The sequence below is a fragment of the Sapajus apella genome, unplaced genomic scaffold, assembly GCF_009761245.1.
Source record: "Sapajus apella isolate SASKATOON/1434 unplaced genomic scaffold, GSC_monkey_1.0 scaffold125, whole genome shotgun sequence".
NCBI classification, from domain to species: Eukaryota; Metazoa; Chordata; class Mammalia; order Primates; family Cebidae; genus Sapajus; species Sapajus apella.
Genome location: NW_022437065.1, coordinates 775180 through 800643, shown reverse-complemented (window position 1 = coordinate 800643; position 25464 = coordinate 775180). Strand labels below are relative to the sequence as shown.

The 25464-nt window shown below is 35.8% G+C and overlaps 1 protein-coding gene across 4 annotated transcripts in view; it reads right to left on the bottom strand.

Annotated features, from left to right (window-relative positions):
- SYTL5 (synaptotagmin like 5) overlaps nucleotides 1–25464 on the bottom strand; it is a 220945-nt gene that overhangs the window by 46465 nt on the left and 149016 nt on the right. For 3 of the 4 annotated variants that reach the window (XM_032261633.1, XM_032261636.1, XM_032261634.1), the window contains 3 exons: nucleotides 10494–10609; nucleotides 8940–9048; nucleotides 5962–6096 (listed from right to left, as the gene is read on the bottom strand). In XM_032261633.1, the coding sequence (XP_032117524.1) occupies nucleotides 5962–6096; nucleotides 8940–9048; nucleotides 10494–10609 (360 nt within the window). The remainder of the gene's footprint in view (nucleotides 1–5961; nucleotides 6097–8939; nucleotides 9049–10493; nucleotides 10610–25464) is intronic. The other variant, XM_032261635.1, reaches the window with a different exon arrangement.

The following is a 25464-nucleotide window of genomic DNA, read 5'->3' as shown; positions in this document are numbered from 1 at the left end:
CTATATCGTATATAAGAAGATAGTTATTAAGGCATCCAAAGCCATCTACATCCTGGTCCAATTTACCTCTCCATCTTCTCCTCTCTTGTACACCATACTTCAATTTTTATACTCTAGAAACTCTGAACAGTTTCTTTTCAACACACGTAGTCTCCTTTAGTGTCTATTTTCCTTTGTACTTTTTATTTCTTCTGTGTAGAATGCTCTTCCTATCTTTCTTTACCTGACCAAGTACTCCTTATTTCTTAAAAGCTACTTAGGGGTCATCTCAATGAAGCTTCCCCAAATCCTTTGGAAGGATAAATGCCTATCTTTGGTTTTCCCATAGCATGCAGAACATCTTTTAAAAATCTTATTACTATATTGTATTTATTTGTTTAGTTATACTAGCCTTCCTGCTAAACTGGAAGCTCATAAAAAGGTGGAACGGTATTATTGTCTAAGAATTTCCACATTTACCATCTGGCATATATAGTACTAAGTCAATAATTTTGGCAGAGCTGTGTGTTGAATTCATTCGTATAAATAGAATGCATAGATGACCAAGTCATATATCTCTGCTTCTCAATGACTTGTAGAAGAACAAGGGCTATGTATTTTATCTTAGCTACCCTGAGAATGGTAACATGTCACATAATACATGTTTAGGTAGCAGTGAGAAAAAGAGAAATTTACTAAATTGGAGGAGGGAAATGTGTTAGATTTAGTTCATAGAAATAGAGCATGCCAAGGCAGTGAATCCACAGGAAACAACTGGAGAAACAGACAAAACAGCAAGGAGGAGAATTCAGGCTTTCAATCATTTGATGGCAGGAATGAAGCATGGGTGTGACTTGAATTACTGAGCCTCCATACCTTCTCACGTTATTGGCATTATAATGAGTAAAGTCACACATAATATAAAGTAAACAGAAATCAAAGGCTGAACAATGGCCTGACAAGCTGCATCTTTGAAGGAGGTCTGAGAGCAGTTTGGGAGGGATGTCGTAGCAGACTCTGTCAGTATCCCTGCCCATTTGCCCTCAGCACCTACCTGTACCCACAGAACCCTGGTTACTGGGAACACCCAGAACTCCCTGCCCGAGGAGTTTTTTTTTTGGATCACCGAAGTATAGAGCCCCTGCGCACAGGGCAAGTGGGAGAGTTAGTGCCCTAGAAGCAGCCCTCAATCAATTTTGAACAAAGAGCTACTGTAAAAATATTCCAGATTCCCTACCTCTTGACTGGATAACTCTGAGGTACGTTCAGTACTGTTTTCTAGAGTTGACCAGTGGGATTGAGCTCTAGTTGCCCACAATAGCAACTGGCTTAATGATACATCCTTTTTGCCTCCCTTCCCTTCTCTGGCTCATTTCCCCACTCTCCTATCTCTGTTTCCCTAGATCACATTCTGAACATATTACTTACTCTTGAATTCTTATTTCAGGATTTTCTTCCAAAGGAGCCCAAATCAAGTGTATATTGGTGCATATAGTGGGGAAAGGATGAGTTTAGAAAAGGATGGCTTTGAGTTCTAAATAGAAGTTTCCAGCTACAGTTCTTTTTTTGCAACTTCAGACTGTGTATCTCCCACTGATAAGGTCACAGTATAACAAAATACTCTGGCGAATTCACATTTCCTCTCCTATTTTATCACATGTCAGTTGCTCCTTGGAATTAAAATTCACTTTTCTCAGGCCACCATGGTTTTGAGAATTGCTTTAGGCTGTTAGCATTTGCTGCAGCTTGTGGCTTTGATTGCCTACCCCTCACTCTCCCTAAGGAGGGCTGAGCTTACCCAAAGGTGATTAAAATGGAAAAAAAGGAATTAGCAGTATCAGACAAAGGAGGCAAAGGCACAGGAAAGAGGTGAAAGTAATTTTCTTTTGCAGGACAATGCTCACAGTCTATATCCTTTTGAGTCACGAAACGACCACAGCTGTATTATAGAATAAAATGTACATACTTTCAGAAATATGCTATACATTTAAACATTTTTTAGAGCTTGGTAAGGAAAGGAGTTTGCTAATAGCATTAGCAATAGCAACTAGCTATATAATGTTTTATCTAATACACAAAACAGACCAATGTTGACTTTGCGGATGTGGTCCTGACTCAGTTAAACACTCCCACTTCACCATATTCAAATTATTAGTAAGAGGCTGCCACCTAATTGGCACCTTAATTGTAAAGATGTCAACGAAAATTACATTCAGGACAGGAGAATAATTTTATTTCTGATGAAAAAGGAAGGTATCATTTAGTGATAGAACGGGCTTAATAAACTCACTTTACCAAAATAATAGATATGAGGAATGGATGATTCTTTAAAGTCATGATAATACCCAAAGTGCTATATTTCCTGGGCAGAGAAAGAGTGAGGGGCAGTGGTAGCTAAGGGCTGGTTTGAATGGTGTGGTATCTGCTTTTGGTAGATCAGAGCCAAAGCAAAGCAGTTTGCGAAGCTTCACAGAGACTGTGACTGTCAGTCCCAGCTCCATTGGAGAGCAATTAGGAATAACTGGGTGAAACTGGTGTGCTTGGGGCAGAGGAGTGGAGGGCAAAAAGATGAGAACCTAGTTGGTTACGAGACCAAAAAAGGTCCCGCGGTCTGTTCACGTTCCATGTGAATATTGTCATATTCTCCAATGACATGATCGAAAGGCTACTGAGAAACAGCATCATTCTTCCTCCATTTTTACTGAACAAAACACATTTTAGGTTCAAAGTTCTACTTTTACTTTGTTTTTTAAAAGAACGTTGTTGGTATCTCCCTCAGATTCCCTTTACCAGCTGTGCATGCTCCTCACTAACTCCTCAGTTCTTTTCTGCTAATGGATGTCACCTGCCACCTTCAGAGACCTTCCCTTTAGGACTGGAGCTGGAGGCCTAGAAATGTCCTGGAGTTTGTCTCCTCCTCACCCCCACAGTGGAGTTATCAGATAAAATACAGAACTTGCAGTTCAATTTGAATTTCAGATAAACAATAATTTTTAAGTATAAGGATGTTCTACATATTGCATGAAACGTACTTATACTAAAAAACAGTTTAGTCTCAAGTATATATACCTGGGCATCCTGTAACTTCATTTGCTAAGTCTACAGACCCTATTCAAGGGAGGCCATGGTCAATCACTGACTGGTATAGGAGTGCAATAGTCCGCTCCTAAATGTGGAAAAAGCTCAGGGATATAGTTTATGCTCTAGAGTCTCCTACAGGATCAGGCTGAGTCCTCAGACCTCACTGGAGCTAGTACCACTATTTAGCTTCTTTCTCTTCTCTATTCTATCTCTCCTACTCCCTTCCTGGTTTCTCTTGGAATCACTTGATTAATAACAAATCACTTGCTTATATAAATCCTTGTCTAGGGGTCTGTTTCTGGGAGAGCATGACTTAAGTTAGAGATCTTATAAATCATACCACAGTGACAACTCATCACAACTTTGTAGGGATTAGAAATCACTACCTTGAATAATATTCTGTTTATTAGCTACAACTTACATTTATGTTCCTAAAAATACTCTTTGTCTCATGTGTCAAGTCCCTAGCAACCGGTGAACATCCATTTGACAAACTCTTCTGAGAGGCTGCTAGGGCTTGTTTAATCTATTCATACTTTCCCCTGCTTTGAAACTACTGAAAAGAAATAAAGCCAACTGGACATCTGATAAAACATCATTTACACTATTATATGATGTGAGCTTTAAAAAGGAATGCCCAAGCCCAGCTGCTCTAGGAAAAGACCAATGATCCATGAAAAAATATGCATTGTACAGGAGAAAGGGAAATTATTGGTGAGCTCGGTCAGGCAATAGACCAAAGAGACTGGGATCTTACAGTCCCTTTAGACGATGGAAGTTAAGAAAGGATGGGCTACCTCCTGCCTCACTTTTCAAAGGACTCATTTTGAAATAACGGAACTCATCTCACTGTGGCAGTCCATTAATGTCATCATTGTGATAAATGAACGTTCAAGGGAAAAGGCATTTTGATCTACTGATCTCCTGTGTATCTTTACTCCCTTTCTTAATGGAAAAACATTGTTCTTAACATGCTTAAGCCAAAGCACTCCTGACTACAATATTCTGACTATCTGTAAGCCATTTTAGGTATTTATAATTTAAGATTAAATTCTACTTGGGGACTTTCTTTCAGCTTACAACAAGAAAAGAAGCTCCTGGGTCAATATAACAGTATTTGGTGAAACACGTCCATATGGCTTTATAGTTTCGGTTATTTATACCTAGCAGTAGATAAGACACAAAAAGTAAATCCAGGCAGATAGATTCCATTATTGTCTAAGCACTGTGATTCTGGAGAGCATGCCCCTTATATTCTTGTTGAGTAACTGTAAGACATATAACTTGATATAGCATGATCTAATTTTGTTAGGCTGGGAGACTTTCTTTTTCTTTTTAAACAAGAAACATTGTCTTTCCTCTTTTCATATATATTGTCTTTCTTAAATGCTAGTTTCAACTGTTAGCCAAGTCCCCAGGAGTCCTGGTGTCCTCCTGGAGTCTCTAGGAGGCTGAGCAAAAAGAACACCAAACTAATTGCTTACTGTCTCTAAATAATTTTGACCACTACCATCAGGGTCAGGAGTCCAACTATGAAAAACGAAAATGAGATTTATTTATTTTAATTTTTTTTAGAGACAGAGTTGTGCGTAGTCATCCAGGGTGGAGTGCAGTGGTGTGATCACAGCTCTCTGTAACCTCGAACTCCTGGGCTTAAGCAATCTTCCTGCCTTAGCCTTCTAAAGCATTGGGATTATAGACATAAGCCACTGTGCTCAGCCAAAAATGAAATTTTTATAGAAAGATTTTGTAGGACACAGCATGAAGCTACCTCAAGGGAAGCTGAATGAAACTATTTCAAGAATAAAGGCAATGATAGCTTAACAGTTTTTATTCATAAAAGGGAATATAACAGCATTCTTGAAAGTTTGAGAAATACTGAATATAGTAATAATATTTTGATAATAGGTGATAAATAATTTATTGCTTCCTCGTAATTTTGTTTCTGTATAGTTTTACATAAATTAACGCTTGCAGGACTGCTATAGGGGAAAAAAAAGAAACAGCTATGGAGAATCACCATGAAAAAATAACCCAATAGTCAAAATAGTATCCCCTCTAAGGAAATTTTTTGGTCTACACTCTAAAATGGATTACAGGGAAGAGTGCAATTCTGCTTACATTCTTCCTAACCTAAGGAGAAAAGAAAATCTGCCAGTTTTGCTGTCTGGCTTAGCAGAATTACTCCAGGTCCAAGGAACAAAAAGGGAGTTAACAGTTGGACAAACCAGTGAAATATAAGGGTAGATTTTTTTTTCATTGCTAGTTTTGATAATATACTAATCATGAAAATAAGTCTTGACTATGCCCCAATAGGATACAGAAAATCATGCCTGATATAAAATGACTGTGCTCTTGGCTATTCTTTGTGTTTCTTTTTATTTTTCTTGACAAGTGATAGATCTGTGGATAGGACATTCTCACTTGGCTCCACTGATAGCCTCCTCTAGCTAGAGGAGGTGGAACTAGAAAGGAAGTGAAATTTATGAAAAATTCTCTGAGGCAATGCAAATGTAAAATTATTAGTAATTTTTTAAAAGCTACAAGGAATGTATTTGACACTCAGAGATTTCTTTTTCAGAAGCTTAAACAGAAAAAGCTCAAGAAGTCAATGGAAAACATTTTCTTGCCTTGTATATTTCCATTTGAACTGCAGCCCCAAGTGCCAGAACATAAAGTTTCATCCCTGCAGGTGACATAGGCAATTCCAATAGCTGTAATTCCAGAAGTAGTGTATGTGCTTTCCATTTCAACTAAAAAGTATCCTCCTGAATTTTCAAATTATGTGTCAGGAGTTCTCCAAGTGGGAATATTTCACAGATACCTAAAATCCCCCTATGAATGGGAATATATCAACATTTTCCTCAGGCTATATCATTGCTCAATCTGTATGACACTTACCTGTCTGAACCAGAGGCTGATTTTAAACTCCGAAAATGTTGACCATCTGAGTCCAAGCTATAGCTCCGCCCACTTTCAGTTTTGGGAGTTATGATTTCTCCTCTGGTTGCTGATCTGAACTTGCCAAGAAGAAATCTGAAATTATATATATATTCAAAATTAGATAAGAAACCATTTAAAAATATCATTTCAAGAATACAATTTCTAGTATTTTAACAACAAAGGATTCTTCAATAAAGCAGCCTTAGGGCTGAGAGGTTCTGGAGAATTCCCAGTGCCTCTGCAATACAGTATCAAGGGTTGTAATGAGAAAGATTATGATATTCTCTCAAGACCGTACCACTTGCTGGTAGGTCACTACTAAGCAAAAGACTGCCTGCTCTGAGAACTCAGAACTGTCACCTGAAAAAGAAGATGCATTCCCTGGGCTGAGCCTCTTTGCAGGAATAGTAAGAATAGAGAGTTTGTATTCACTTTGCTCAGAGCGGAGAGCCAGGATGATCCTTTTGAACAACCTGAGGTAGCTACTTATTAGAATTGTAGCTCCATGAGAGCAGTGACTCTGCCTTTATTGTTTCTTGCCAGATTTCCTGAGCCTAGAATGATGCCGGGAACATACTAGAATCCAACCAACTCTTGTGGAATAAATAATGTGGTTGAAACCATCTTTATTATCTTCCATGACATTTCTCCTTGTGCCTCATGTTGGATAAAATCTGATTACATTCCCATTTCACTAAATTATTTGGAATTTAAGCAAAAACAGCCTTTTAGGAACCTAAAGTCCTGATCCAGGATACCGAGTGCCCAAAACATGGGTGTTTCCAAATGTACTTTAATGACAAAATTAAAGCTATATTCCTTTTTGTAATGTCATTGGGAGGTACACTTCATTTACATTCTCCAGTTTTCTAGAGGAAAAAATGGATTCCAGAGGTACTGTCACAATCTTAATAGAATCTGCCAAGTTGTCTGTTTCAAAGACCCCTGAAATAGTGCCATTGTCAAAGCGTCTGAGGCTTCAATCTACTGGAAAATTACATTCTTCTTTGGTGATAATACTACTTAATATATTGTCAAGGTATGGTGCTCTGAGAACCACCTCATGCATGTCCTCTACTTAAGGTATCTCTGCCTGGAATCACTCTTCCTCTGTTTTGTGATCCTGAATCCCATTTATCATTCAAACTCCTTCTCAAGTCCCATGTACAATTTGATGTCTTTCTGAATGGCTCCTATTCTCAACTGGCATTTATTATCTAGCCACTTATTTATACATACTCAATAATTTGTTACCTATAACATCTCTTGTGGTGAGCACCCTCTACTTTAGAAAGGCGTTCAGGTAGCTCACATTGCCACCTTAAATCTTCCTGCAATTCTTTTATGCTTACTAACTTTTCAGGTGTGTACCTTTTCTCCCCAACTAGATGTTATATTCCTTGATGACTGAGAACAATCAAACCCTTGTTTTGAATTTCAGCAAGGCTCAGCCCAGTGCTGTAATGGTTTGAATGATTCAGAATTTGCATAATTGATTGTGCTGGTGAGTTAGCTATTGTCTCCCTTCTCCAAGTCCACTATTCCGTAACCTGCTCTATGATACCTGAGCTGGGGTCTGCAAATGACAACTCCTAGAGGCATTTGTGGGCTCTGAGTTACTTATTTAATCAAGCTATTGATTGTTTTTTATGAGTCAGGTACCATGCTAAATACTGTAACACAGAAACAAACCACTGGTCTAGCCCTAAAGGAACTTAAATTAAGTGTGTGTGTGTGTGTGTGTGTGTGTGTGTGTGTGTGTGTGTGTGTTGATGGGGTGTCAGAGTGCAATAAGATGGGTGGTGTACATGTACAAAGCATTGGGGTGACCCAAAGAGTGATAAATGAACTCAAGATGATAGGAAGGATCTATACATAGGACAGGATACAAAGGATACTCTAGGCTATCTCTCCAACTCATCTCTGCTCATCAGTGAAGAAATGGTTTGTCATGAGTGCTTGAGTTAGATGACATTTAGATTGTAAGAACCCTAGACATTTTGTACAGCCAGATAAAGCTTCCAACACCAGCACCCTCTTACTTTGCATTCTACTGAGAGAATGAAGCAGTGCTGCCTGGAAAGGACCATAAAGTTAGCCAGGCATAGGAGCACATCCCTTGCAGTCCCAGCTACCTGCTGGGGAGTTCAAGGCCAGCTCAGGTAACATATTGACACCCCATCTCAATAAAAGAAAGAGAAAGGACTATAAAACAACTTGGTGCATATTAGAGCTCTCACTGCTTCAGTCACAAAAACCGGCCAACAGCTGCCTGAGAAACAAACGTTAAAAAATGTAGGGCTGTGAAGTAGTAGTTTGCCTTTTGGCCCTTATAGCCTATATTTTAGGATGCACTTTTCTCACTTGAAAGAAACTTATTGATCCCTTATGTATCTCCCATTCCTATCCTCGGTACTTAACATTTGCATTCTATATTTGCTCAATGAACTAAGTCACTGTGGTGGCCAAATGTGATTTTTCTTCTTAAGGAAGCCTGAATTCTAAATAGGGAATATGATGCTTTAAGCTCAATGAATAAATTTTTATTTTGGATGAAATTATATATCAGCACACAAGTTGGAGGAAAGGAGTATTGACATTGTACAACGGAAACTGTTGTCACCTCTTTATAGACTGGCCCTGACATGAAGCCTTCTACTTACAAGTAATGGAAGCCATATAGTACAAGACCAGATATGTCAAATGAAAGGAAAATTCTTCTGTGCATAGGTCAGAGGGGACTTTTATTTACTTATTGAAAGTTATTAAAACTGCATTTTCTGAGAAGAATGATAAGAAAGTGTAACTTCGTTTGAGTCTCTGACCTCCTCTGGGTCACTGAAGTGACTTCTTATAACTTGAAAAATGAACGAGTCTTTATTTCAGAGGTATCTGGAATAAAGATCAAAAATTCCCTCAGAAAGACCATGTCTTACCCCTTTCTCTTGGGCCCATCATGGCTGGCCTTCTGCCCAGCAGCAGGTGAAGTGTCTGACTTTTCTGCATCCTGGTGGGTTTGCTCTTGGCTCCGTACTTCTTCAGCTCCTCATTAACAAATAATCAGAAGACAAATTTATATACAAAATGACCAGAGATGAGAGGAAATTTATATTCTACTTTCACTTTCCCAAATTAGCACAGGGCAAGGAAGTCTATAATAATTGGTAATGCCTTCTCATCCCAAGTTTTTCAGTCACACAGTTATTTCTAATTTGTTGAGTGTTCTAGAGTTAACTGAGGACAAAGATCCTGGACTCATCTGTGGGAGGTTTACTGAGATAACCTTTCTAGGGATGACTGCATCAGCCTTCTGCTGATATTTTTAGAGCAGGGGAACATGGTCTCCTAAGATCTCCAAATCCCTATACATTGAGTTCTAGCATGAGGTTATAGAAATGATGTCCTAATTTCCCGGCATATAAGCCATACTTTCTGGAAGGGTGGGCACCTGTGCAAATAATTGTGACTTCAGAAACTGCCTACATTTTGGAAGGTACTGAGGTTTGAGTGGAAGAAGAGGCCATGGCTGACTGCCTAATTCTAACTGTACTCCACACCATCTCTCTGTAGCATCGGATCTATGTGACCCATGTGGAAAAGCCTTTCCTTGCTAGTCGCACACCCAGAAGTAACACTGGAATCAGTTACAAGCCTCCTCACCATACGTGCCAGACTTAAATACAAGTCTTGTATCCTCTGTATTAAAGATGAGATAAGCCAAGAAACAGGCCAAAAGGTGTTTTTCCTACTTTTACTACACCATGTATGAGAAAAATGCTCCCATACACAAGGTTTACTCCATCTTTAACCAAATTTAGTTTGAATGCACCAGAAAGCACTGTCTAGGTGGAGTGTTATTTTCATTTGGTGCTGGTATTCATTCGGTAAGACTAAATGAATGAGAGAGACTGTCCTGTGCATTTCAAGCCATTTAGCACCTCTGGCTCCTTCTCACCAAATGATATTGACTCATCAGTCATTGTGTCAACCAGAAATGCCCCCCCACTTGCCTTTCCAAATGCTTCCATTTTGAGGAAGGGGGACAAAGTGCAGAATGTAAATCCTTGGTTGAGAACCACTGGATTTAAAAGGTAACATGTAAAAGAAATTGGAAATAAATATTGCTGAAAAATCAAGGATTGCTTCCATGATGTGAACCATTTAATTCATCTGTTTTATCTTACTTTCTTAAGTGTTTACTAAGATATTGGAAGTACATTCAAAAAAAGAACTTTCTATGATGGAGACAAATGGTTTCTTTGAAAATCTTGGTGTGTCAGATATATGGAAAATCGCTGTGAATTTTATTTTCTACTGACTTCCTCTTGTCTTGTATGAATTACATATTTAGATTTCATGCTACCAAGTTGTGAAAAGACTTAAGTGATTCAGGAAGCTCATTTGTGCTTATTAACTATATAACATGGAGAAGTTATTTAGTCAAAATGAAGATGAAAACAGTTGTGAAATTACATAATTGCTTTAATTACCTGGACTTCTTCTTAAAATGGACTGTCGGACAACATCAGTGCCAAGAACATTGACTTGCTTGAAACGTTTTGCCTTTTCTTCAAAAAACCACTCACCAGTTATAATCCTTAGCTGCCTACTCAAGAGAAAAGGGAAGAGCACTGAAATCCAATTATTTAGCCACACAATTACCTCTCAAAAATCCCTAAACAAGTGAAAATAGCCAATTATTTATAAAGCTTATCTCAATCTCTGGAGTATTTTATGGTGATAATAATAGCCATTATTAATTGAATATTTACTATCTGCTAGGTACTTGCTATTTGCGGTTCATACTTCATATATTTTTATCCACATAGCACATTATGTAAACACTATTATCCTAATTTTATAGATGAGGAAATTGGGACTTAGAGAAATAAAATAATGTGCCTCATATAACACAGCTGGTAAGTAGTAGAGCGAGGATCCCATCCCAATAAGTCTGGCCTGGGGCTCAAATTCTTAACCACTGCATTAGTGGATAAATGATCTTGATTGCAAGCAATAGGAATCTAGTAAAGGTTTTGAATTAAAGAGAGGTCAAGGTCAGACTCTGTTTTGGAAAGATGCTTTGATATAACATGCACACTGGATTAGACTGGTGAGAGAATAGAATAAAGAGAGGTTGGCCATTGTAATAGTCCAGTAGACAGATGATGACACCAATGCTAGGGCAATGGTAAGACTAAGAGGTGGGTAATAAATTCAAATTGTAGGTAGTGGAAGTGCTTGCCTGGATTTGGTAATCAATTTAATGTTAAAGATGCAAAAGAAGGATCCTTGAATAGTCACATCAATCTTTTAAACCCCACCTGCAATGGCTACGTGAAATCACCCCATCTCCCCTCCTGAAATGCTTATAATCCTTTTCTTTGTCTGTACTTCTCTCACTACTTATAGCATCCTTTAATATTATTTCTACCCTCTCATGTCTACTGGGCTGTAAACACTCTGAGAGCTGATTTCTGTCTGTTTCATCTTTTTTTCCATAGTACCTACAAGAGAGTCTTTCACAGACCATGATCTCGATTGTTTTTCAAATGAATGAATGACTACTCTCCCATAATTTTAATATATTATCCTTCTTTCATATCCTCAAAGTTCTCATTATTAACAGTGAAATGAGGGCAGGGACCTTGGCTTTGTTGTTCACTATTTCTAAGAGCAGTAACTGACACTGTGCTCAGGAAATATTTGTGGAATGAATGATAATACCTGGAATTCAACCTATAGCAGCTATGCTGTCATTTTCAGGCATATCACAAGGATTTTAACAGCTTGTAGAAATCACTTGGTAGCCTAAATATATTTCTAATTAAAAATTAAGAAACGGTTTTAGCTGATTACGTGAGCACTACTGTCCCAAAACCTCTATGGGGCATGTTCTGAAAATAGTAAATAGGACTATGTAACTAGGGTAAAGGGTTTGTGGAGAAGTCCATTGAAAAGTGGAGTTAAAAGGTAGGATTTGGGGCCAAATCTTTGAATGCCAAGCTAAAGAGCTGGAGTGTCATTCTAGCAGTTTTTCTAAAGGTCAGATTGAATCATATAATTTCTGGATAAATATGTGAAGAAGAGAGAAACCAGAGGGTAAGCAAGCAAATTAGAAAGTTAAACAATAAACAGGATACAAAATGATGAAGATGCAAATCAGGGTATCATGGAGGTGAAGAGTAAAAAGAAAGATACAGACACTTGGGCTGAGAATGAGAATCAGCAAGAACATGTCTAATATGGTGGTTGAGGAAAAGCAACTGAGAGTCAAATAGACATTTCTAGCCCCAGAGTATTATATTCATTTGATTCAGCAACTTATTGGACTTGAAAATCATTGGCTGGATCCCAGATAGAAAAGTCACTCCAGAAAAATATGTCAGCCTTGTTCTCCACAGCAATTATCCTGAAATCTGTTCCGAATCTATGAGGCAAAGGTAAATTATGTGTGAAACATCATTCCACTACTGGGAAAAAAAGTGAAAATGCTAACTTTAGAGAAAAGCATTCATTGAAATGTAAGACCATAGCTTGTCTATCGTAGATCTACTCCCAAGTGGCTGTATTACCTATTGAGAAGCCCAGATTGTTAGATAAGCTTCATAACAATAACTATATAAATTATGCTTATGGAATATGGTCAAATTTAAGATATAACCTACCAAAACCAAAAGCTTGAATGGGTTATTTCTGGATACATTTCGAGTGATCTATAGATTTATATATGACTATTTATGTTGGAAATCCAGGTGATAATTGTGGTATTCTAAATTCTAAGGATGTCTCTTGTTTCTTAGCTATTCAATCAAACGCTAATCCAGGTGATGATGTGATCAGAATTTGCTGACCTTAAAATAGTAAGATTATCCTAGATTATCCATATGGGCCCAAAGCTATCACATAAGCCCTTAAACACAAAGGAAGAAGAGGAAGTCAGTAAAGACACTGCAGAATGGAAAGTCAGATTGTGAAGATGAGAAAGATTTGACATGCTGGAAAAGCTCTGAGGCACAGCGGTCCACAGGCTATGACTAGAAAATGAGGCCTCTGTGAGCTAAGAATGGCTTTCAGTGAACAGTCAACAAGGAAATTGGCACCTCATTCCGACAGCCACAAGGAGCTGAATTCTGCCCACAAGAATGAGCTTGGAAGTGGATTCTTTCCAGACCCTCTTTATAAAAAAGAGCTCAACTAGCCATCACCTTGATTTTAGCCTCGTAGAACCTGGAGTAGAGAAGCGAGTCAAACCAATCCAGACTCCTGAGCTCCAGAACTATGAAATAATACATTTGCATTGTTTTAAACTGCTAAGCTGTGGTAATACTTAAGGTGGCAATAGAAAACTACTATAATAATTTAACAAAGAAATATATTTGTTTGAATATTCAATTCTTGAAATTGCATAGGTTGTAAGAATATGAATAAGGAAAATTCAGAAGCAATAGGGAAGAGGAAAGCACACTATGGTCCATGGGTCAAATTCACTCCATCATCTATTTTGTACAGCCACAAGCTAAAAATGGTTGTTACGTTTTTAAATGATTGAAAAAAAATCAAAATAAGAATATTTAATGAAATGTGAAAAGTATATGAAACTTCAGGGTCCATAAGGTCTTCTAAAAAGATAATTTCAGCTTTTATTTTATATTCATGGGGCACATGTACAGGTTTCTTATGTGGGTATATTGTCTGATGCTGAGGGTTGGGATATGAATCATTCCATCACCTAGATACTGAGCTTAGTATCCAATAGGTAGTTTTTCAACCCTTGCCCCCACCTCCAGGAGTACGCAGTGTGTATTGTTGCCGTCTTTATCTCCATATATATCCAATGTTTACCTCCTAATTATAATTGAGAACATGCAATATTTGGTTTTCTATTCCTGCATTAATTCGCTTAGGATAATGGCCTCCAGCTGCATCCATGTTGCTGCAAAAGATACAATTTCATTATTTTTTATGGTTGCATAGTATTTCATGGTATGTATGTACCACATTTTCTTGAACTAATCTATTGTTGATGGGCAGCTAGGTTGTCTCTGTCTTTGCTTTTTTGACCAGTGTAGCTGTGAATATACAAGTATGTGCATCTTTTGTGTAGAATGATTTTTTTTCTCCTTTGGTTATATACCCAGTAATGGGATTGCTGGGTCAAATGGTATAATAGTTCTGTTTTTAGTTTTTTGAGAAATCTCCAAACTGTTTTCCACAGTGGCTGAACAAATTTAAATTCCCACCAACAGTGTATAAGCATTTCCTTTTCTCCACAACTTCACCAGCATCTGTTATTTTTTTACTTTTTAGTAATAGCCATCTGACTGCTGTGACATGGTATCTCACTGTGCTTTTTATTTGCATTTCTCTGATGATTAGTGACGATGAAGTTTTTTTTCATATGCTTGTTGGATGCTTGTATGTCTTCTTTTGAGAAGGGTCTGTTCATGTCCTTTGCCTACTTTTTTAATGGGATTATTTGCTTTTTGCTTGTTAACTTCATTACAGTAATGGATATGAAACATTTGTTGTATGCATAGTTTGTGAATATTTTCTCCCATTCCTTGGGTTATTTACTCTGTTAGTTTCTTTTGCTGTGTAAAAGCTTTTTGGATTAATTAGGTCTCACTTGTCAATTTTTGTTTTTGCTGTAATTACTTTTGAGGAATTAGTAATAAATTATTTGCCAAGGCTGATATTCAAAATATCATTTCCTAGGTTTTCTTTCAGGATTTGTATAGTTTGAGGTCTTACACTTTAATGTTTAATCCAACTTGAGTTAATATTTGTATATAGTGAAAAATAGGGGTCCAGTTTCATTCTTCTGCATGTGGATAGCCAGCTATTCCAGCACCATTTATTAAATAGGGAGTCCTTTCTTCATTGCTTATGTAAATAAAGTTTTATTGAAAGATATCCATGCTCAATTGTTTATGTATTGTCTTTGGCTGATTTTGTGCTATAACTACAAAGCTGAGTAGTTGTAGCAGTAGACCACATAGCTCTCAAAGCCTAAAATATTTATTCCTGGTATTTTATTTAAAAAAAAAGAGGAGTTTTTCAACTTCTGCAGGAGGCAAAGAGCAAACAAAAAGAAATAAAGAACAAGGGGAACAATATAGTTCAATGACTAAAAAATCACTGGGTAGTGGCATGCCAAGGCTTTAGATTTTTTTTTTTTTTGGTATGTTCCTGGGATGTAGGATGGAGTAGATAGCATACTGACAGCAGTTTCATGTGTAGCAGGGGAAAGTAGACATATCCAGTCTACATTCTCCAGGAAATGGGCCTCCATATAACTTTTACCACATATGCCTTGAGCTGCCAACACCTAACACAAATAACATCTTCCCAGAATTGTTAGTCAGTACCTCTTGCTGCCCTTGTGAGAATAATAACTATACATCTTATATTTGTTAAACTCATGATGCATTTGAGTCATTTGTGATTTCAGAGCTTTAAAATATCAGAACAGATTGTTGAGATTATGACTTTGTCACCCCTCTCAGGTGTCAAGCCTTGTCAGGAGGCAGACAGAAGTCTTGGTAGAACAGGAAACAAATACTTAGTGAGTGCTTATCAGTCACCAAGTAATATGCTAGTCACTTTACATATGGTATCTCTAATTTTCACTATAAGCTATGAAATATCTATTACTGTTGCCAATTTACAGACAAGGAAACTAAAGCTCACATAAGTTAACCAATTTGTCCAAAGTTACAAAGGTATTACGTCAGAGACAGGATTTGTATTGAAATCCCAGATGCTTTACACAGCATTTTTTTGTTTGTTTGTTTTTTGAGGTAGAGTCTCACTCTGTCACCCAGGCCAGAGTGCAGTGGCAAGCTCTCAGCTGACTGCAACCTCTGCCTCCCAGGTTCTCCCGCCTCAGCCTCCCGAGTAGCTGGAACTATAGGCATGCACCACCACACCCGGCTAATTTTGTATTTTCAATAGACACGGGGTTTCACCATGTTGCCAAGGCTGGTCTCAAACTCCTGACCTCAAGTGATCCACCCACCTCGGCCTACCAAAGTGCTGGGATTACAGGCGTGAGCCACTGTGCCCAGCCTACACAGCAAATGTTTATTGCATTTCTACTATGTGTCAGGCCCCAGGCCAAGGCTAAGAATACAGAGATGAGGAAGACAACCAAGGACCTTGGCCATATGAAGATGCTGGTCTAGATTTATTCTTTCTTCGTTTCCAAGCAAGAAAAGTGAAAAGAAATCCCTTTCACATTATGATGAAACTATAGAGCATTATAGTCAAAGAGAAAATCTTAAAAGTAGCTAGGGAAGAAAAAGGAAACCTACAAAAGAATCACAATTAGAATGACAGTTGACTTTTAATAGCAATGATGAAATCCAGAAGCCAATGATATATCTTCAAAGTGCTGGGAGAAAATACTATCAATCTATAATTGCATATCCACAGAAATTACTGTTCAGGAATGAGGATGAAATAAATTTTCAACAAAATAAAAACAGATAATTTATCACCAATAGATTCTCACTAGAGGAAATTTTAAAGACTATACTTCAGGAGGAGGTAAAATAGATCTAAGGTATAAAAAGGAATGGTGAACAATGAAATTGATAAAATACATAAAAACCTAAACAAACATTGACTTATAAAGAAAAATGAAAGTACATAAATTGTTGAATTATGCTATAAGAGATGTATAAAATATGGGGCAAAAATCATGTATCAGTCAGAAAAATGATATTTAGAGTTTAAGAATATCAAGTTTCCTTTAGCTATTGATTTGCAAAGTTTAATATAAACGTTGTAATTTCCAGGGTAACTGTTGAAAATGAAAAAATCATATAGTATGAATGCCAGTAGAAAGGATAACATGGAATGAGAGAAACACACTTTAATGAATTGACAGATAATATAAATAAATGCAAATATTTCAGGAATCACAATGATAATAGAAATAAGTGTAAATATTATAGTGATCAATAAGTATAAATACTATAATTTAAGAAACAATATTATCAGATTAAATGTTAAAAATTATATCTAGTATATATATCACGTATATGTATATACAAAACATATATAATGTATATAACATATAAGTAAAGTGAATATTAAAATACATATAACATATTGTTTATTTTAAAATAGCATATATGCTACATAGAAGAGACTCACCTTAAACATATGGACACAGAAAGGTTTAAAGTCAAATGTTGGAAAAATATGTATGCAACTATTAACCAAAAGAAATTTGATGTAGCTGTATTAATAACAGAAAAAATAAATAGACTTTAAGGCAAAAACATATTTAGAGATGAAGGAGGGCAAAATGAATATCTCCAAATTAATACGGAAGAGACCAGCACCTAAAAGAAAATTGTGCAATATACATAAGTACTCTTATCACAGAAAAAAACACAAAAGGCCAATAAATATATGAAAAGATGCTCAACCTCATGCTTAAGCAGTAAGATGCAAATTGAAACTACAGGGAGATATTCCTTTATATCTGTGAGTTTGGAAAAAGTAAAAAAAATTCATGATGCCAAGTGTTGGTAAGATCATGAAGTAAAGGAAACACTTACACAATGCTAGTGGGGTCTTATTTGGTAAAACTGCTATAAAAAAGAATTTAACATTATCTTGTTAAGCTGAAAATGCTTGCTCATACTGTTTGCTGTGCAATTTCACTCCTAGATGCACACCCTGCAGTAGTCTTCTCAAGCATTTTTGGCAGAGGTCGCAGTAAGAAATACATTTTATGTCACAATTCAGAAAATAGATACACATGTATAAGTATATATACACACACATATGTATATGTATACTGACATTTTCTACTCTACTTTACTTTTTTTTAATGCTAGTTACTACCCACCAATGGGTCATGATCCACAGATTTTAAAATTCCACCATGTTTTTAATGCTAGTTACTACCTACCAATAGATAATAATCCACAGATTAAACAATCCCACTATAGAATGTACACAGTCATACATGTTTGTCAGATCATATGTGTAAGAATGTCATGGCAGCATGTTTTGGTAAAATTATAAAATGACACAATCTAAATGTTTATTCACCAGAAAATAGACACATTAAAGGAATGTAGCAACAGTGTAGATGAATGTAATATTATTCACACAAACATGGATAAATTTTACAAAAATGTTGTTGAGATAAAAACATCATAAAAGAATACAGGAAGTATGATTTCCATTTCCATAACATTCAAAAATGCAAAACTAGAAAATGTATTACTTAGAAACATATCCAAATGTGATAAAACTATAAAGCAAGGGAATGAAAAATGCAAAACAAGATGTTGTACTTCGTAAACTGGGTAATGTGTACACAGGGGCAATTTTTATTATTGTTTAAACCATACATATGTATTCAATATCTTTGATGTGTACTTTATTTTTAGATTTGAAAATCTTGGCTCTTGCATATAGGTAAAGCAAAATAGCATGTCAAGACACTCAAAATAGCTTCTTACCATTCAAAAAATTTTTGGGTAAATGTGGGACTGCTCCAATGTGAATTTTTCCCTTGTAGCTGCACCATGAAAATTTGCTAAACTAGAGGTGATTTTGAAATGGCCTATGTGGCAACTACCAATATTCACTCATCAGGCCAAAGATCATCAGGAACCCACCTATGGACAAACAAATTGAGATTTTTTGCTCATAATAATGGAAAAAAAAAAACCCCATATACCATGAGGAATCATGGGGAGTCTCTGTAAGAGGCACTTGCAGGGATTTACTATGGGATTTGGGTTTATGTTAGTAATTTTGGGGAGAGTTTGATTGAACAGGGATTTTCTCTGGATTAAGTGATGTCAGAGAGTGGGGATAATTCTATCATTGGTATCTCAATAAATTTTATTTAGAAGGATGGCAAACTAATGCTAGGCTAAAGCTGTAATTGGAAAGGACGTAAGAGGTTATTTACATTGGCCAGGAAATGGGGGTGTTTGGTACTTTGTGGTTTGAACAATCATCTTGTTTACATCTATGATTTTTTGAAATGTTCTTGTTTTGTTTATTATTGTTGTAGAATGATCTTGTAGGATTCTGGTGCCCAGCTTCCAGATGTCAGGGGCTGTATTTCTCTTTCTTATAACAAAGGTGTATACATTCTCTTCTGCACTCTGTGTATATTTCATCCGTCAGTACTATCTTTTTTGAAATTTATTTTACTAATAAACACTCAATATTTTTCATCGATTTCAGTTATTTTATCTGTTGTAGTAATTATTACCAATTAATCAAAAATAAAAATATTGGGCTCCTCCTACTTTAAAAAGACAAAGATTCTCACAAGGACATATAGCAATATGTTGCAACATAGCATAAATATAAGATCAGCCCACCAATGTCATATTAGAAGTATTTCATGTTTTGGCCAGAGGCAGTGGCTCACGCCTGTAATACCAGCACTTGGGAGGCTGAAGTGGGTGGATTACTTGAGGTCAGGAATTTGAGGCCAGCCTGGCCAACACAGTGAAACCCCGTCTCTACTAAAAACGCACAAAAATTAGCCGGATGTGGTGGTGCATGCCTGTAGTCACAGCCACTCGGGAGGATGAGGGAGGAGAATCACTTGAACCTGGAAGGCGCAGGCTGCAATGAGCGGAGATTGAGCCACTGCACTGTACTTTGGGAAACAGAACGTGACTTCATCTCAAAAAAAAAAAAAAAAAAAAAAAAGAAGAAAAAATATTTCATGTTTTGTTCTGACTCATGTTGCTTTTATCTTTTGGGCCTTTCTGAATTCAATTGGGTACTAATTTAAAAAATGATCATTATGACTATCTTTGTGTTGACAGCAATTGCCTCACCTAACATAACAATGTGGAATTATGTAGGTCTTATTAAGATGGAAAATGAATTAACTGTCTGTGTCATGGTCCCTTTTATTATGTTTTTATAGAGTTAGTTTAAAAACTAGGCTTACAGTAGCCAACTTGTTAGAATCAGAAGGGATTTGAGAAAATGTCAGGGGCTGCTCAGCCCATTTTAACAAGTAACCTCCCTCTGTCAGCCCGTGCTGTCATCGTTTCAGTGCTAAAACAATAAAAGCTCTTTACTTTTACCCAATCCAAAGTAAATGACAATAAAGGTCATTTACTTCCAACTGATTAGAAAGTGAATCACCTTCTGACTCATCTCATCTCTTAGAGGTCAGGGTGGGAATTTCAATTTTATGGTCTATTAAACATAGAGATAGCCCAGTGGGGCTGCAATATTCTCTCACAACAAACAAAGAGTGCTTGCCACCAATATAGTATCATTTATGCTTCCTTTTTGAAAGCCAGTCCATGAATAGCAAACAAGATACTTCCAATACTGAGAGATAATTTAAGTCTTTAAAATCACACAGGCTCATACTTGGAATACTGGAGAAATAATGTACTCTGATTTTCAGCTTTAAAAGTGAGAAGGAATTTGGATATGTCAAATTAAACACTCATCATGTAAATTTCTAGCTGTCACAGGATATAAGACGAGTGTTGTCATAGAAGGGTTAGAATCACACATTGAAAGAGCTGTTTCTTCCTTAAGACATTTTAATGCATCAAGACAGAAATTTATGAATGAAATAGTAATTTAATAAACTCATCTTCCTCCTTATACTGTGTAACCATTGAGGGTAGTCCATTTTTTATTCAACTTTGTATCCTCAGTCCCAAGTACACTTATATGTTATCAATAAATGTATGGGAAAGATAGATGGATGGGTTAATGAATGGATTAATTACACAGGTGGATGTTTGGGTCTATTAAATTATTGTTTCACCAATAAAATTAGTCTAATAGATGAATTAACATGTTCTATGGAAGACACAGAAGTTCTGATTTGTTATTAGTTATTCTTATACCCTCTGACAACAACTTATATATTTCTATGACAGGAATTTGCTTTGCTCAGAAAGCAAATGCATTTGGCATGGCTCATTTCTTTTTAATCCCATGCTCCTGACAGAAGAAAATCACAGTTGTTCTACATTTGTTCCACTTGCTTAAGCCTGATACACTTTAAGTAGAGGCCTACCATTTGTTCATCCATTCAATTGTTCATTTGTTCTATTATCCATTCATCTATCTATTTGTTTAACAAATATTCATTGAGTACCTACTATAGGCATTATTTTAGGCACTAGAACTAGATCAATGAACAGTACAGATAAAAACTCCTGCCCTCATGGTTATAAACCTTACATTCTAGTGGAGGAAGAAAAATAATAAATAAAATAAATAAGTAAAATATAGAGCATGTAGGTATTAAGGGAAAAGCACAGGAAAGAGTTGCATTAATTTGGGCAGGCTAGCTTTTAAAACAATCTCCAAATTCCACTGGCTTTATATTAAAAGTTAATTTCTCATTAAAACAACCTAAAGTTAATCTGATAAGATGTACTGGAGAGGTATGAGTGACTTAGGTCTCTGATTACCGTATGTACTAACTAGCAGATTAGTTGATGGCAAAATGTGTGAATACACAATCTCCTTAGATCTTGTATTGAAAGTACTTCAGTAATTACAAGTGATATTTAGAAGTTAAAGATAAAGTTCTTCTCCCTATATAGAAGCTTGAGATAACTTGTGATTAATGGAAGAATTTTTGAGCCACAGTCCCTAGCTACTATTGTCTAAGTGAGTGAGGGCCTCAGGTGTAAAGAAGAGGGTGAACAAATATTCAATATAAATGGAAAAAATAAATATTAAGGATCACATTAAATAGGATTGTATAAATTAGAGAAATGGTTATTGAGAAATTCCCTGATAAATCCTCAGACTCCATAGTTGAGGACTAGCAAATCAGTCATTTGTTAAAATTCCATCAATGCTCTAAAATGGAAAATCTCATCTTGGCAGAGTCTGGTGGGAAAAGAGCTGTGTGAAAAAACAAACAAATAAACAACAACAACAAAAAAACCCCAAAACTTTTAAACTCATCCCAACTCTACTAACACACATCTAACTCTTAGCATTCTTGTTTACACTATCCATAAAATATAAAACCAATTGCCTCTCTTACCTAACAGGCAAGTTATGAGTCCCTGAAGGAGTATTTCTTATGAGATTATGTGATCAAGAAACAGATCAGCCCTCACAAGGACCAAGGCCCAATTTTGAAATTAGTTCAACCCTTGACTTGATTAAGGTAATATTAAATATGCAGGAGTCTTATCCTAGTTCCCTTCCAGAAGAAAAATGCACATTCTCAATAGAGGCATATTATACAGAGTTTCATTAAATCTTACCATTTTTTCATGTATTTTGGCCATCAATAAAAAACCACTAGGTTTGTGGGAAGAAAGACACAACCAAAACCATGAGAAACAATAAACAATAGAAATAGTCCCATATGGGACTCAAATAACAGCTATAATTCATACATTTTAACATAACTAAAAATAATTATTCCAAGAAATTACAACAGAAGCAAAATGGAAATTCTAAAACTGAAAAACACAGTAACTGAAGTTAAGAACTAAATGGATGTGTTTAGTAGCAAATTAGACACAAAGACAGGATTCATAAACTGAAATATAGGTCAGACAAAAATATACAAACTGAGTTTAGAAATATAAATGGAAAACAAGTACAGATGGAGCATAAAGATATCTAAAAGATGTTGAATATTACTAAGATGCATATCCTGACTACCTGGAGTAAAGGAGAGGGATAATGGGGGAAAAGAAATAACTAAAGGGATATTCCTTGAAAAAATTTTTAATACAACAAAATATATTAATGTCCAGATTCAAGATGTTCTAGGAACATCAAGATAGATAAATACAAAGAAAATCAGACCTAGGATTGTTATAGTAATTATTGAAAACATGACAGAAAAGGGGAAAATATTAAAAACGGTTAAAAAATATTACTTTCAAAGGAAAGATAATATACTGATATCTGATTTTCTAATAGAAACGTTGGAAATCCAAAGCCAATAGAATCTTCAAATTACTGAAAGTTAATAATGTCCATCCTAGGATTCAATAAGCAGTGAAAACATATTTGAAAACTAAGAGTGAAATAAAGCCATACTAAGAAAGAAATTGAGAGTATTCACCACCAGCAAAGCCACACTAAAGGAAATACTAAAGGGTACACTTTAGGAAGAAGAAAAATTATTCCAATGGAAGTATGGAGATATAGCAAAGCAGAAAGAGTGATGGAAAGGGTAACTATGTAGTAAATCTAAATATATAAAGCAAATATAATCAGAAATAAAAGGATAAATAGAAAATCCACGATCATTATTGAGAGAGTTTAGATTACCTTTCTCAATATCTGAGTGGATATGCAGATTAAAAAACACTTAATATATGGAAGACTTGGACAGCATAATTAAGAACATCATTGAATAGATTTATTAGGATACTCAATTCAGTCACTGCATAATTCCCATATTAAAATATAAAAATCAGTTTTTAACTCACAGTTTGCACAAAAAGTCAGTTTCAGGTGGATTATAAGTTTAAAGGTTAAAAGGTAAGGCAATAACAATTACAAAACATCACATAGGAGAATATTTTCACAATTTTGGTGTTAGGGAAAGTTTTCTTCAACAGGATTCAGAAAAAATCCCTCTAATAATCCAAGAAAAAATTAATAAATGCAACTACTAAAAAGTAGATATTTTTGTTCATAAAATGATACCATTAAGAGAGTAGAAAGCCAAGTCAGAAGGTGAGAGAGGATATCTGCAATATAGGTAACCAACATAGCTTGTATACGGAATGTATAAAGAGCTCCTTCAAATCAGTAGAAGATGATGTTGAAATCCATATATTGATGATTTCATCAGTGTTCATCCTCCCAGATCTGGAAAAGGAAGTTTGCTGATGACAAAAAGACTAAGAAAAATTTATTTATGTGAGATAAAGAATTGATAATTCCTTAAGTAAATCAAAATAACGTATCTAAAGTAAATATTAAAAGAACTTAAATAGTTCATTTCTTTAAAACTGTTTATCTAAAACAATCTACAGATTCAATGCAATCTCTATTAAAATACCAATTACATTTTTCACAGAACTAGAAAAAACAATCTTAAAATTTACATAGAACCACAAAAGACCCAGAATAGCCAAAGTTGTCCTGAGCAAAAAGAAAACTAGAGGAATCACGTTACCTGACTACAAATTATACTACAGAGCTATAATGTCCATGTTTTTATGCCACAGAACATATGCAAATCAGCATGGTACTGGTATAAAAACAGATTCATAGACCAATGGAACCGAGTAGAGAACCAAGAAACATATCCATACATTTACAGTGAGCTCATTTTTGACAAAGGTGTCAGAATCATACATTGGGGACAGGACACTTTTTTCAATAAATGGTGCTGGAAAAACTGGATATCCATATGCAGAAGAATGAAACTAGACCCATCTCTCTCACTATATATAAAAATCAAATCAGAATGGATTAAATACTTAAATCTAAGACTTCACGCTATGAAACTACTACAAGAAAACATTGCCGAGAATCTCTAGGACATTGGTTTGGGCAAATACTTCTTGAGAAGTACCCCACAAGCACAGGTAACCAAAGTAAACATGAACAAATAGGATCATATCAGGTTAAAAAGCTTCTGCACAGCAAAGGGTACAGTCAACAAAGTGAAGAGACAACTTGAAGAATGGGAAAAAATCATTTGCAAACTACCCATCTGACAAGGGATTAATAAGGAGAATATATACGGAGCTCGAGCAACTCTACAAAAAAATCTAATAATCTGATTAGGAAAAATCTAATAATCTCATTAAATGGGCAAAATATCTGAACAGACATTTCTCAAAAGAAGACATACAAATAACAAACATGCATATGAAAAGGTGTTCAACAACACTCACTGATCATCAGATAAATGCATGACAAAACTACAATGAGCTATTATCTAATTCCAGTTAGAATGGCTTTTATCCAAAAGACAGGCAATAACAAATGCTGGTAAGAATGTAGAGGAAAAGGAACTTCATACACTGTTGGTGAAAATGTAAATTATTACAACTAGGAGAACAGTTTGGAGGTTCCTTAAAAAACTAAAAATAGAGCTACCATAGATCTAACAATCCCACTCCTAGGTATATACCCAAAATAAAGGAAATCAGTATATTGAAGAGATATCTGCACTGCTATTTTTACTGCAGCACTATTTACAATAGCCAAGATTTGGAAGCAACCTAAGTGTCCGTCAACAAATGAATGGATTAAGAAAATGTGGTACATATACACAATGGAGCACTATTCAGCTATAAAAAGGAATGAGATCCAGTAATTTGCAACAACATGGATGAAAATAGAGATCATTATGTTAAGTGACATAAGCTAGGCACAGAAATGCAAACTTTACATGTTTACACTTATTTGTAGGAGCTAAAAATTAAAACGATTTAACTCATGGACATAGAGAGTGGAAGGATGGTTACCAGAGGCTGGGAAGGG